Source organism: Chenopodium quinoa, unplaced genomic scaffold (genome assembly GCF_001683475.1).
Source record: "Chenopodium quinoa cultivar QQ74 unplaced genomic scaffold, ASM168347v1, whole genome shotgun sequence".
Classification (NCBI taxonomy): domain Eukaryota; kingdom Viridiplantae; phylum Streptophyta; class Magnoliopsida; order Caryophyllales; family Amaranthaceae; genus Chenopodium; species Chenopodium quinoa.
Genome location: NW_018742577.1, coordinates 2,303,701 through 2,314,694, shown reverse-complemented (window position 1 = coordinate 2,314,694; position 10,994 = coordinate 2,303,701). Strand labels below are relative to the sequence as shown.

Below are 10,994 nucleotides of genomic sequence, written 5' to 3'. Positions count from 1 at the left end.
TCAAACAGATTTCATCAAAAATCATAAACGGAGTGATTGTGTATATATAGTACTAGTCACACTAGTCAGTCAGTCAATTACTTCATTTTCAACTCCATCCCAAGAATCAAGTAACGACAGTTTTTCTCTTAAACCCCTGAAAATTTTCTTTCTTCTTCACAAAATCACAAATACAAGAATTTACTCTTCTAAAACCCCAGAAAAATTCAACATTAAAAATACCCAGAGAAAAGAAAAATGGATATTATATTTGAGACACAAAAAGGAGAGTCATTTGTGATAGAAATAGGGTATTTTGATTCAGTTTTAGAGATCAAAGAAAAGGTTGAAAAATACAGAAAAATACCCATTTCAAAACAAACCCTTGTTTTTAATGGCAAAATTCTTGAAGATTCTGGTAATGTTGAATCTTGCGTTATTCTTCATAATTCTCGAATGCGCTTAATTGTTGCACCCAATGAAGAAAAACCAAAATCCCCTGAAAAACTCAAATTAAAACAAGAAGATGATCATCAATTCTTTCATTCTTTTTCTCCTCCAATGATTAATAATAATAATCATCATAATGCTTCCAAGAAAACCAAGATTGTTCTTAGATTGCCGGCGTCGCGACCGTCTAATATCTATCAGAAACTTGTTATTGATGTGGACTTGAATGATTCTGTTGAGCAGCTCAAGAAGAAAGTTCACCAGATTGAAGGTTAAATTTATTTTCTTGTTAATCAATTATTTGGGTTTTAATGTGTTTTTGTTGTTGTTAAATTAGTATAATCATGATTTTATGGGAATGATTATGCATGGATTTCTATTTATTTTTGGTCGACAGTACGACTTAAGAGGTCGTTCATAATTATATGCCAAGAATTATAAACATAGGTTTATTAATATATCCCGCGCATTAATACAGCAATATCTTTAGTATGATATAATTTGTTACATTCTAGGAGAGAAAAAGTCCTTATGATCTCATTTCTATAAATAACTAGTATGTTGCTGTCACTTTGTGTTATTTTTTTCTTTTCATTAATTATATCTGAGTTATTTGATATGACAAATAATAGATAATCTCTCAAATGGACTTGACACTGCTAATCTTTCGATGCCACAGTTTTTTAAGCTCTTTTGTTAAAATGTATGTTTCTTACAGGTTACTCTGTACACCAGCAAGCACTGTACCTAAATAAGAGTATTGAGCTGCAGGATCAAAGACATTTGCGTGAATATGAGCTCAAAGATGGGTGTGAGATCGAAGTTTTTATCAAGCCGATCTTAACTCCTAAGCATTCTGGCAGGGCAAACACAAAGTCGGCAACTAATGCCAAGAAGCTGAAAGTTATTGTGCTAGCTAAGTGTGGAACTAAGAAACTGGTCGTTGAAGTTAATCCCTTGGATAAAGTTCAGGTAAATTTTAGAGACAAACTTTTATGAACAAAATTACTGTGAGTTCTGAAAATCTGATATAATGTTGAAAATGTGCAAAAACAGGTGCTAAGAAATGAACTGGACGAGCGTCATCAGGGTGCAGACTTTCAGCTTCCATCAGAAGGGTACTTCTTCATCTACAAGCAGAATGTAATGGAGGAAAAGGAGACTTTCCAGTGGCACAATGTTCGACAGGGTGATACTATTGAGATCTTCAATGGCAGCGTTTCAGGTGGATCGTGAAAATCCTGCTATCACAAGTAATTCAAGTCGATCTTCTATGGCAAAAAATTTCATGTTCTTTTAGTTGTTGCACAGTCAATGAGGCTCAGATGGGTGCATGCTCTTGTTAGTTCTGGGTCTGGTTTAGATTAGTCAAGTTCTAGTTTCTTCTTAAATAGGTCTAACTTTACATATGGTAAAGTAAGCAGTTAGAACGCACAGCTTCTCATTGAATAGTTGTTTGGTTCCTGTTAAATAGAATGATACAGCTTTATGTAAATTCGACTAATTAGACCATCAAATTTCTGGAAAAAATCCCAATCCATATAAAACTTCTGAGCAATCTATCAGATATCCAGATTGTTTCAAAAGGCTTAATGAAATGATATGAAACTCGAGCAATGAAGCAAAATGAGGTCCATTATAGTCTTTACAGATACATCAAACTGAACTGAAAAAGAATATTAGATGTATCCATGCATAAGAATATTGCTTATGTTTATAATGCTACAGAAAATATTGTCAACCCTCAATAAATCAGCCATCAAGTAGTATTGAAATTAAACACAGTTTACTGAACGGAACATAAATCTTTTAATTTCTGGAGAAATCTAAGCTCGGATGTACATGGCATGCTAAAAAGTGTGTACCAAATCAACAAACGCATCATAAAGGCAAGAAGGCAAATAACCCTGTATACACAGCCTCCTCTGCAGTCTGCCCACACTAATTACAATGAATCAGCCACTTCTACAATGAATACACTTTAAGCCCGCACCACCACCCAGAAATTAATACTACCTATCTAGGATTTGTATGATTATCTGCTGCCTCAAGTTAGTAAATTTCGTCCAAGAAGAAAAACATGCATCATCTATCAGCTCCACTACCAACTACTCGAATATATTCCCTAGATATGATTTTTACCTTGTCAGTAAAGCACGAAATTTGCACTGAGGAGATGAAGGAGACAACCAGCCGCAGAATTATTTCTTTCCTACACCAACTCAGTTTATAGCACAACTCAACAAGCGATTCAAACATAATCCAACGGCAGGATTCTCTTCATGATGGAAATCAACTATCTGGGTCGACTTTTCTATATCCCTAAATAATCCTCATTTAGCAAAAACAATAATGACCTAAAGCTGCAAAGCAAGGTCTGGTTGTTGAGAATCGACTGACGACTGGAAAGCAACATTCAGATCAGGGGGAAGTGTATCTTGTTTTTGTTTTTGCTGAGTATATGGACTAAGACCACGCCAAGGGGCTTGCACTTGAAATCTTGACAAATCATTTGTAACCAATTGATGAGGAAAAACTGTTGGTCTGCTCGGGGCCTGTGCTTCATTCCCAACTTTAATAGGTTGTGATGCAGATGATTGGAAGGGAAAACCCATCTTTTCTCGCTGTATGTGCATCATATTAGAGACTGGATATTCAGTCTGAGGTTGCATTGCCTGAGGATAGAACATCCGTGTTGCATTGTACGATGAGTCTGCGGAAACCTGACCTCTATTTGTCGCAGAGTTTTGAGCATTTGGTCTGAATCCTGCAGAGCCAACAGACATCCAAGCACTAGCAGCTGCTGCTGCAGCATTGCCTCCAGTGTCTCCTCTGGGTGATGGAACAGACGGTCTAGCTTGTGCAGGACTATGCGCGTGAATCGATCCACTGGACAATGGGACAGATGGCCTACCTTGAGCAGGACTATGAGCGTTAGTCGATCCATTCTGTTGCCTCTGAGCTTTCTCCGTCATCATCTTCATAACTAGGACTGGGTCACTAAGACCCTGGTTCTGTGACTGTTTCTGGGGGAAGGATAGTGGCGGTCCGCCTAACTGTGGTGACATTAAACCTGGAGATGAAGTGACTATTCGATTATTACCTACAAAATTGTTCACTACCTTCCCATTAGAAAAAACATCAGGAGCATCTCCGTTAGTGTCAGGCTGCTTGAAAGGCGGAGATTGCAGAAAAATTTTCCCCTTGGTTAAGGATTCACTTGGCATGGAAGCCGGCATTTCCATTAAATGAGCAGGTTTATGTGGAAAATTATCTGTTTTCTGGATAGATGTGGGCTGAAATTTTGTTTCCACCCTCCTTTGACCTATTTCCATACCATGAGGCAGTTGTTTCTGAGTAAAATGACCTCTTTTCTGATCAGATATGGATGGAGAATTCGGCTCCACTCTCTTTGCGCCCATATTTTCAGGACAAACTGAATCCCTCGGTTGATGGCTCTGCTGCCGGAAAACAACACTATCAGGGTGACTATTTAAAGATGGAGAATTTGATTCAGCATCCTTAAAATTGACATGTTGAAAGCCTCTAGAAAATGGATTATGCTGTTGAGAGACTAAAAGAGTAGATGCAGGTGGTTTAGCCTCTCCAGAACCAACCACGGTTGCCAATTTAGAGGCAGATGCTTTAGCTTCCCCAGAGCCAAACATGGAGGCCGATTTTCCATTTGAACTGGGTTGCTTAACCAACACGTGGGCTTGACTTCGGCCATCCAAAAGTTTGTCAGCCTTTATAGAATCAATAGCATCTGACCTTGAAACAATGGGGACCTTTTTGTCATCCTTTCTTAAATCCACAGCATTGTGTAACCTTGAAGCAAAGGGATCTATTTTGTTATCCTTTTTTGATTCAAAAGCATTATGTAACCTTGAAGCAAAGGGGTCTTTTCGATGTTCAACAACTAGCACCGCTCTAGGAAGTGGCTCATATTCTCCAATCCATCCACGACCATGTTTGTGGCCAGGAGGTAGAGCCTGCTCAATCCTCTTAGAGGCAATTGTCCAAGCCTTAGGCCCAAGATTTGCAGCATATCGAGCCAGACTACGGGCATAGGAAAATTCTCCAGACAAACCAACCTGATCCATGGTGGAAATATTATTTAAAGAAAAGATGTTGATAGAACTAGTAAAAAGATCGCTATAAAGATTACATACAGGAATTAGCTGCTTCTTGTCGTCCTCAAATGTTGTAAATATTGACTCGGGCCTGTCTTCAGGCTGATTTGATATATTATATGTTGCACGGCGATTCTCATCTACGACAAATGATCTCCTTCCAAATTTTGGCAGTACACCCTTCCCTGGGGGAGGGAAGATAAAGAGTATAAGCAAAGAAGATATACGATCAGATTTCTACTCCTTCCATAGACCAACAATAGAGCTTAGAATCTGAAAGAGAACCATATCTATATCTAATACATACCTGATTGTGTATCTTCGGTTTTCTCTATATTATTATCTGCAAGGGTAGAGATGCCCTCTACAGGCCCATCGGTATTGCTAGGCCTCTCAAAGTTACTCACATGATCAACGCCACACATATTAGGGGCATCCATTGTCGCAAGGATGGCACCAGATGAAAAATCAGATCCTACAGGTTCCTGCGCGCCTCTGTAGAGCAGCTTCTTTGTTTGTTTTTTAATTTGTGAGTATGATCTCTCTTTCTGTTCAGACTTTGGCTCAAGCTTTGTTTCAGATTTTGGTTCGGATTTCGGCTCTTTCTCTAATCGCTCAATCTGCATCCTGATCCGCTGGAATTTCTTTTCAGCAAGTTCTTTGATTGCACGAGCCTTTCAAAAATGCACATGTACTGCAATTAATACTATAGGAGGATTTATAAAAACAATAAAAGCAAATACAAATAAAATGCTCAACTAATACCTGTTTATGGTAAACAGTCTCAGGTGCATTATACTGCATTGCATTGGAACTAATAAGGAAAACATCACTCTGCACAAAAGAACGCCATTATTAGCATGGAGTACCACTTAGGGAGTACTGAGTACTTGGAGTGTTGAGATGAAAGGATGCACCAAGTCCTCAGCAACTATGCAGAATGAGTTGTAGACACAATATGGTTGACGCAATGATTGTCTATTCATTAGCCGGGGGCTAGAATAGAGTGGTGACTGGTGAGTGACAAGAATTACACAGGCCTAGCAAACATTACAGTACATGCTATGACTTATAGTAGATGTATACTCGTATGAATGTGAGATGTCTGAGGCAGATTATGAAAGTGTGAGCTCAATCCTTCTCAAGTCAGCATTCTAGAATTGTGGATTAGATTTGGATATAGGGGGTGTTTGGTTTACAAAGTGGTATGGGTTTGGAATCAGAAATGAAACTAGGGTGGTATGGAGTTGTAACTTGCTTCTTAATACCTTGTGTTTGGTTGTTGTCCAAGATCGGTTTTTTTTTTTTTTTATAATTGTGGTATGAGCCATACTCCTCCCCCCCCCCCCCTTTGGTTTCTAAACCCCATACTTTGTGGGTTTGAGGTATGGGTTTATAAATTAGATTTTTCTTAAACAAACATTAGGTATGGGTTTTACTCATTCCAACCCCATACCTCATACCTAAAAGGCTATAACCTATGAACCTAACGTCATCTAAATCATTGGAATGTTGGACTTTTAGAATATATTTGGACTTGATGTGCAGGAGTCCAAAGTCTGATTTTAGAAAACGCATAACATTATTGCTAAGAACATGGTACATTAAAAAAATAGCATTATATTGCCCTTGGAACAAAATTATTGTAATCAAGTATGAAGGAAAATGTTTTGTTTTGAGTTAAAGACAACTCCTCTTTCACTCGCTCCAACCCATCACTTTATTCCATTTTTTCCATTCCATAATTCATTTTATAACCATTGTTAATCCCCACACCAAACTGCAAGCCCCAAATGTGAAGAAATTTATTTAAACGAAAGGAAGTAGCACTCTTTGAGTCTTTTCCATACAGCCATAGACGTTAATGCAATGACAAGTATTTCTCTATGCCATAGGAATTTATATATTAACCTTCAATTGTTCATTATTTGGCCAAAATAAAAATAACAAATGGACCCAAAATTTTGGATAATATTGGACCGTAGAATTGGGCTTACTCAAAACTTCAAATCTAATTTATTGAAAGCTAGATTCTACTTCAGAAAATCTAACCCCTTCAATGCAACTCACACACCTACATTAAACTGAGTAAACCTCTTTTCAAACACATGCTCTATTATTGCAAGAGCAAGACTGCATACACAACCCCCTTATCCTTCGATGACTGGGAGGCCAAGAGCCTTTTTTTTTTTTTTGGTAAAATGATAAGTGATAAAGCTGATAATACACAGGAGAATAATGGCAAAGCAATTCTTATCAAATCCACAAAGAAGAAATACTCCAAATGTTCAAGATAAATAAGACCCTGAAAAAGTACATCCATACTCATCCTTCTACAAATAACTATAACCATTTCCAAAGTATACTAGTTTGATACCGCATATCATTTCAGACTTTGCTATTACCAATATTATTAATTATATGCCCAGCCTCTAAAACTGACATCAGGGCCTCAGGCTAGCAGTACTCCTGGATGATTGGAACAGGGTTAATTACATATCCTAGATATGTCTAAAGATTTGATGTGGATGATAAATGGAAATAATGAAACACTATTAAGACACTTGGAATACGTTGAATATGTAAATCCTAAGGGTAACCATCATTAAAGAATTTCATTACTCGTTAACTCATATTGGCAGCAAACAGGCAGCAATATGAAAAAATCTTAAAACAATCGAGGTTTTCACAGTAATCTTTAATATATAGACATCCTCATTGATAGGCAGCAATAAGAAAAATCTTACAAAAATCGAGGTTTTTGCAGTAATCTTTATTATATAGACATCCTCATTGATTCCTAACACAACCAATAATTGCCCCCAAGAGTTTGTGAAAATTCAATAAAATTTCCAGAAAATTTCCTCAAGGAGATAAATAACTAAATAAGGATTACCAACCTCAAATTGCTCTAAAGTGGAGTAAGAACCATTTGCAAGCTTCTTCCTCACGGTGGAAAAGTCCATCGGATGTTCAACGACATCGTGATAGTCTGGGAGCTACACCAAAGCATCATTGTATCAAAAATCCAAACTTTTCAACAATGCCAATGTAACAATATCGAATAACGGTAATAGCAATACACAAATTTCATTTCAGGAAAGAAAAATTCAAATTGAAGTTACCTCCTCTGGATCAACTGGTTCAGCATAAACACCATATGTATCTTTTCTGCCACATTAAAACCACCATTTTCACTAAGTAAATAAACTTAGAAATACTTCAACAATTAAATTTAGAGAAAAAGAAATCACATACTTTTGAAGTTTGTCCAATATCAACTCCAATTGCTTTTTATCTGGTAAAGGAGTAATACAATCATCACGATGGTCAATTTTTCCATTGGGTATCCCTGAAAACACGAAAAAATCAAACAAACCCAATTCAAAATTTCTTCAAAATTGCAACATAAACCACATTAATGTAGTAGCTTCCAAACTTGTCAAATAATACAAAAATCTCACCAGAAACATACTCCACTCTTTTTGGCTCCTCCTCCTCCTCTTCCTCCTCCTCCTCCTTCCCATCTCTTCCCTGCCAAAACAAAACCAAACAACATCAATCACACACACAAAAGCCCGAAACCAATCCAAACAACCCGATTGCCACCCAAACACAAACAAGCACACCCAAAAACCCGAAACCAATCCAAACAACCCAATTGCCACCCAAACACAAACAAACACACCCAAAACCAATCCAAACGACCCGATTGCCATCCAAAACACCCAAATTGACCAAAATTAGATTTTCCTACATGAATGTAGAATGTCCATAAGACAATCTAGAGAGAGAAAGAGGATTAAGTAGAGAGAGAAAGAAGGCTATTTTTGTGTTTTAGTGATGACCCAGAATCTCTCTGAGTTTGATGTTTATTTTTTTTGACAGTTGACCCCTCTCTCTTCCTCCCCCAACCGTTAATTCCATCACACTCCTCCGAAGAGGAGAGAGAAAATGAAGAGTGAGATTTTCATCTCTCAATCTCTGGACCAATTAAAACCCCTCTTTCTCTCTCCTCCTCTTTCTCTCTCTACCATATCAGACCTCCGGCCCCATTTTTCCCACCATTTTTCCCAGATCCAAAAAAAAAAAAACAAAAAAAAAATTATTATACCTCATCATCTTCTTCTTCATTTTCAACTTCTTCATCATCTTCTTCTTCAACAACCCTCCTCTTCTTCACTTCCCTTCCTTCATCTTCTTCCTCTTCCGAGTCAACCCCGAGTCGACTCACTGACCTTCTCCCTCTCCCCCTCCCTCGTCCCCTCCCACGTCCGCCATTGTTAAGCTTCAAAACAAGCTTCACCTTCTTCCTCCTCTTCCCATTCACATCAACTTCATCTTCCTCCTCCTCCTCCTCATCCTCCTCATCTTCCTCCTCCGAAACGACGTCGTCATCCAAGTAATCCTCATCATAATCAATAATATTATACCGGAAAGTCCTCCGCCGTAAACTTCGCCGGACTTCCCTCTCAGCCGCCGCAGATGACGGAGATACTCCGACATCACAATCATCATCATCAGACACGACCCGTGCAGCTAGATCTGCCTTCGATGGTCTCCCCTTCTTCCTCCTCCTCTTCTCGATCTGAACCATGGTTTTCTCTCTCCTCTACTTTCTCTCTCCTCTGATACTATACTATCTAGAGATAGAGAGTAAAGTAATTGATAATCTAACCTTTTTTTTTAATTTTTTCTAGAGAGAGAAATTAAAAGAGGGGGAATTTTTTTTTTCAGACTTTTTCTCTCTCTTGTTTTATTGCATTATTGAGTAGTGTGGGAAAATGGTGGGACCTACTAGAAAAAAATATTTGAATATTTTAATATATATATATATAATATATGAAGTGGGGTCCACTTTTTTTTATTTTTTGAAAATAATTAAAAAAAAGGAGGAGAGGGAGTGGCTGAGAATGACGGCGTTTGCCGTTTGCCGTTTGGTTTGGGTTTTTAATTTTTAGGGACTGACCGTTCTGCCCCGGGTAGGGTTACGTGTCAATTGTCTAGCTTAAGAGCCTTGCTGCCCGAAGATATTTTCACTTTTTTTTTTTCTTTTTGAGTTTTGAGTTTGGAGTAGCTAAGTAAAATAAAATAAAAAATAAAATAAAATAATAAAAAAGCACGTTAAATTCACGCAATTTCCTCTAATTTGGGGGAATTATACAAATTAAGAAATTTGTTGAATTGTTTTTGAATTTATAGGTGAAAAAAATGAATTGTTATGCTATGAGTATGGTTCATCCTACACCTTTCGAGTTTTCGACTAGAGTATGTCCGAGTGTTGTACATAGAAGTATTGTTGCTATTGATTTTTGCTTAAGTATTAATGATAGCTAATAGTTTTAACCGTTTTCATCAAAAAAATAAAACGAATGAAGATGGAATTATTTTTGTTGGTGGATGGATAATTTCCTATAGTGCGTAGTGTGTTGAATGAAAATTTTCCTTATTAAGAAAAAGCATCTGCAATGGTGCATTGTCTTTAATAGTAAATTTGTACCTAATTATCTTTCAAGTGGGGTTCGATTAATCTAGTCTAGTGTAATTAAGTACAGGCGAGAATGCAGATACGTTTAAATTTGACGAATTTAATATATTCAAATTTAAAGATGGACCATTAGTTATTAGATCATGAAATAAATAAGGCCAAAAATCATTTGTTTTCCATAACAACTTAAGTTAATTTGGCAATTGATTGAAAATCACTTGACTTGAAAAACTCAATTTGCACCAAAGAATGAGCAAACTTGCACCTAATGGAACAAGTCTTATCTTATCTCTAACATATCATACTTTATATAGCTAAAAATATGGATTAAAAGTCAACTTGATTCGAACAAATGGATTTAGAACAACATTTAGACTTTATTCAATTATAATATGTTATAACTATTGGTGTACCATATCATTATTGTAGGTGGTACATCTGCTACTATGTACGATTATAACTTTATAAGACATTGTCTAGGCTAGCTATAGTAAGTATGCGAAGATTAGCCAAGAGATTCAACTTTAAAAGCAATGTATGTACATTTAATTTGATGTTAATATTGCAAAATTTTGGAACCACAAAATGCATGATCCCTAATAATATCGTTAAAACATCAATAAAAAAACAATTTATGCGAAGTTCACAGTACATTGAAATCTAATATATACGGAGTAATACTTGCTATAACTTTCTAAAAAGACGATTCTTTTCATCTAAAAATGTGTTATTACCACAACTATTCATTTGAAAACATTAGTGAGGTAGGACCTAGCTAACGTGACTGAATAAGTAGTTTAAATGTCTCCAAAAAATTAAAAGAAATGTGCAAAGGTAAGTTCAATTGTTTATTCTACTCACATGCAATGTGGAATTAGCATATTTGATTTCATGCTCAGATGGAAAAGTAGAGACCAAATTTCCACCCCGTTATAATTATTTTT

The 10,994-nt window shown here is 36.7% G+C and overlaps 2 protein-coding genes across 2 annotated transcripts; one reads left to right on the top strand and one right to left on the bottom strand.

Annotated features, from left to right (window-relative positions):
* The first annotated feature begins 237 nt into the window (after positions 1 to 237).
* On the top strand, positions 238 to 2,005 carry LOC110720945. Its single transcript, XM_021900045.1, has 3 exons — positions 238 to 700; positions 1,148 to 1,401; positions 1,486 to 2,005. The coding sequence occupies exons 1-3, from the start codon at positions 238 to 240 to the stop codon at positions 1,663 to 1,665; spliced, it is 897 nt and encodes a 298-aa protein (XP_021755737.1). The 3' UTR covers positions 1,666 to 2,005.
* Positions 2,006 to 2,214: 209 nt separating this feature from the next.
* Positions 2,215 to 9,357, bottom strand: LOC110720944. Its single transcript, XM_021900044.1, has 9 exons — positions 8,677 to 9,357; positions 8,027 to 8,096; positions 7,821 to 7,914; positions 7,688 to 7,733; positions 7,463 to 7,561; positions 5,328 to 5,396; positions 4,870 to 5,236; positions 4,602 to 4,747; positions 2,215 to 4,523 (listed from the first exon to the last, which is right to left on the bottom strand). Exons 1-9 carry the CDS (start codon positions 9,157 to 9,159, stop codon positions 2,787 to 2,789), a joined length of 3,111 nt encoding a protein of 1,036 aa, XP_021755736.1. The 5' UTR covers positions 9,160 to 9,357; the 3' UTR covers positions 2,215 to 2,786.
* Positions 9,358 to 10,994: the final 1,637 nt, after the last annotated feature.

What these genes read in the sequence shown, in the direction of transcription:
- LOC110720945 (XM_021900045.1), top strand. Translation starts at nt 238, where the DNA reads ATGGATATTATATTTGAGACACAAAAAGGAGAGTCATTTGTGATAGAA. An exon ending in GAAAGTTCACCAGATTGAAG is followed by an intron (nt 701 to 1,147) that starts GTTAAATTTATT and finishes TGTTTCTTACAG; the next exon opens with GTTACTCTGTACACCAGCAA. An exon ending in ATCCCTTGGATAAAGTTCAG is followed by an intron (nt 1,402 to 1,485) that starts GTAAATTTTAGA and finishes GTGCAAAAACAG; the next exon opens with GTGCTAAGAAATGAACTGGA.
- LOC110720944 (XM_021900044.1), bottom strand. Translation starts at nt 9,159, where the DNA reads ATGGTTCAGATCGAGAAGAGGAGGAGGAAGAAGGGGAGACCATCGAAG. An exon ending in CCACTTTAGAGCAATTTGAG is followed by an intron (nt 5,397 to 7,462) that starts GTTGGTAATCCT and finishes TCTTTTGTGCAG; the next exon opens with AGTGATGTTTTCCTTATTAG. An exon ending in AGACTGTTTACCATAAACAG is followed by an intron (nt 5,237 to 5,327) that starts GTATTAGTTGAG and finishes CATTTTTGAAAG; the next exon opens with GCTCGTGCAATCAAAGAACT.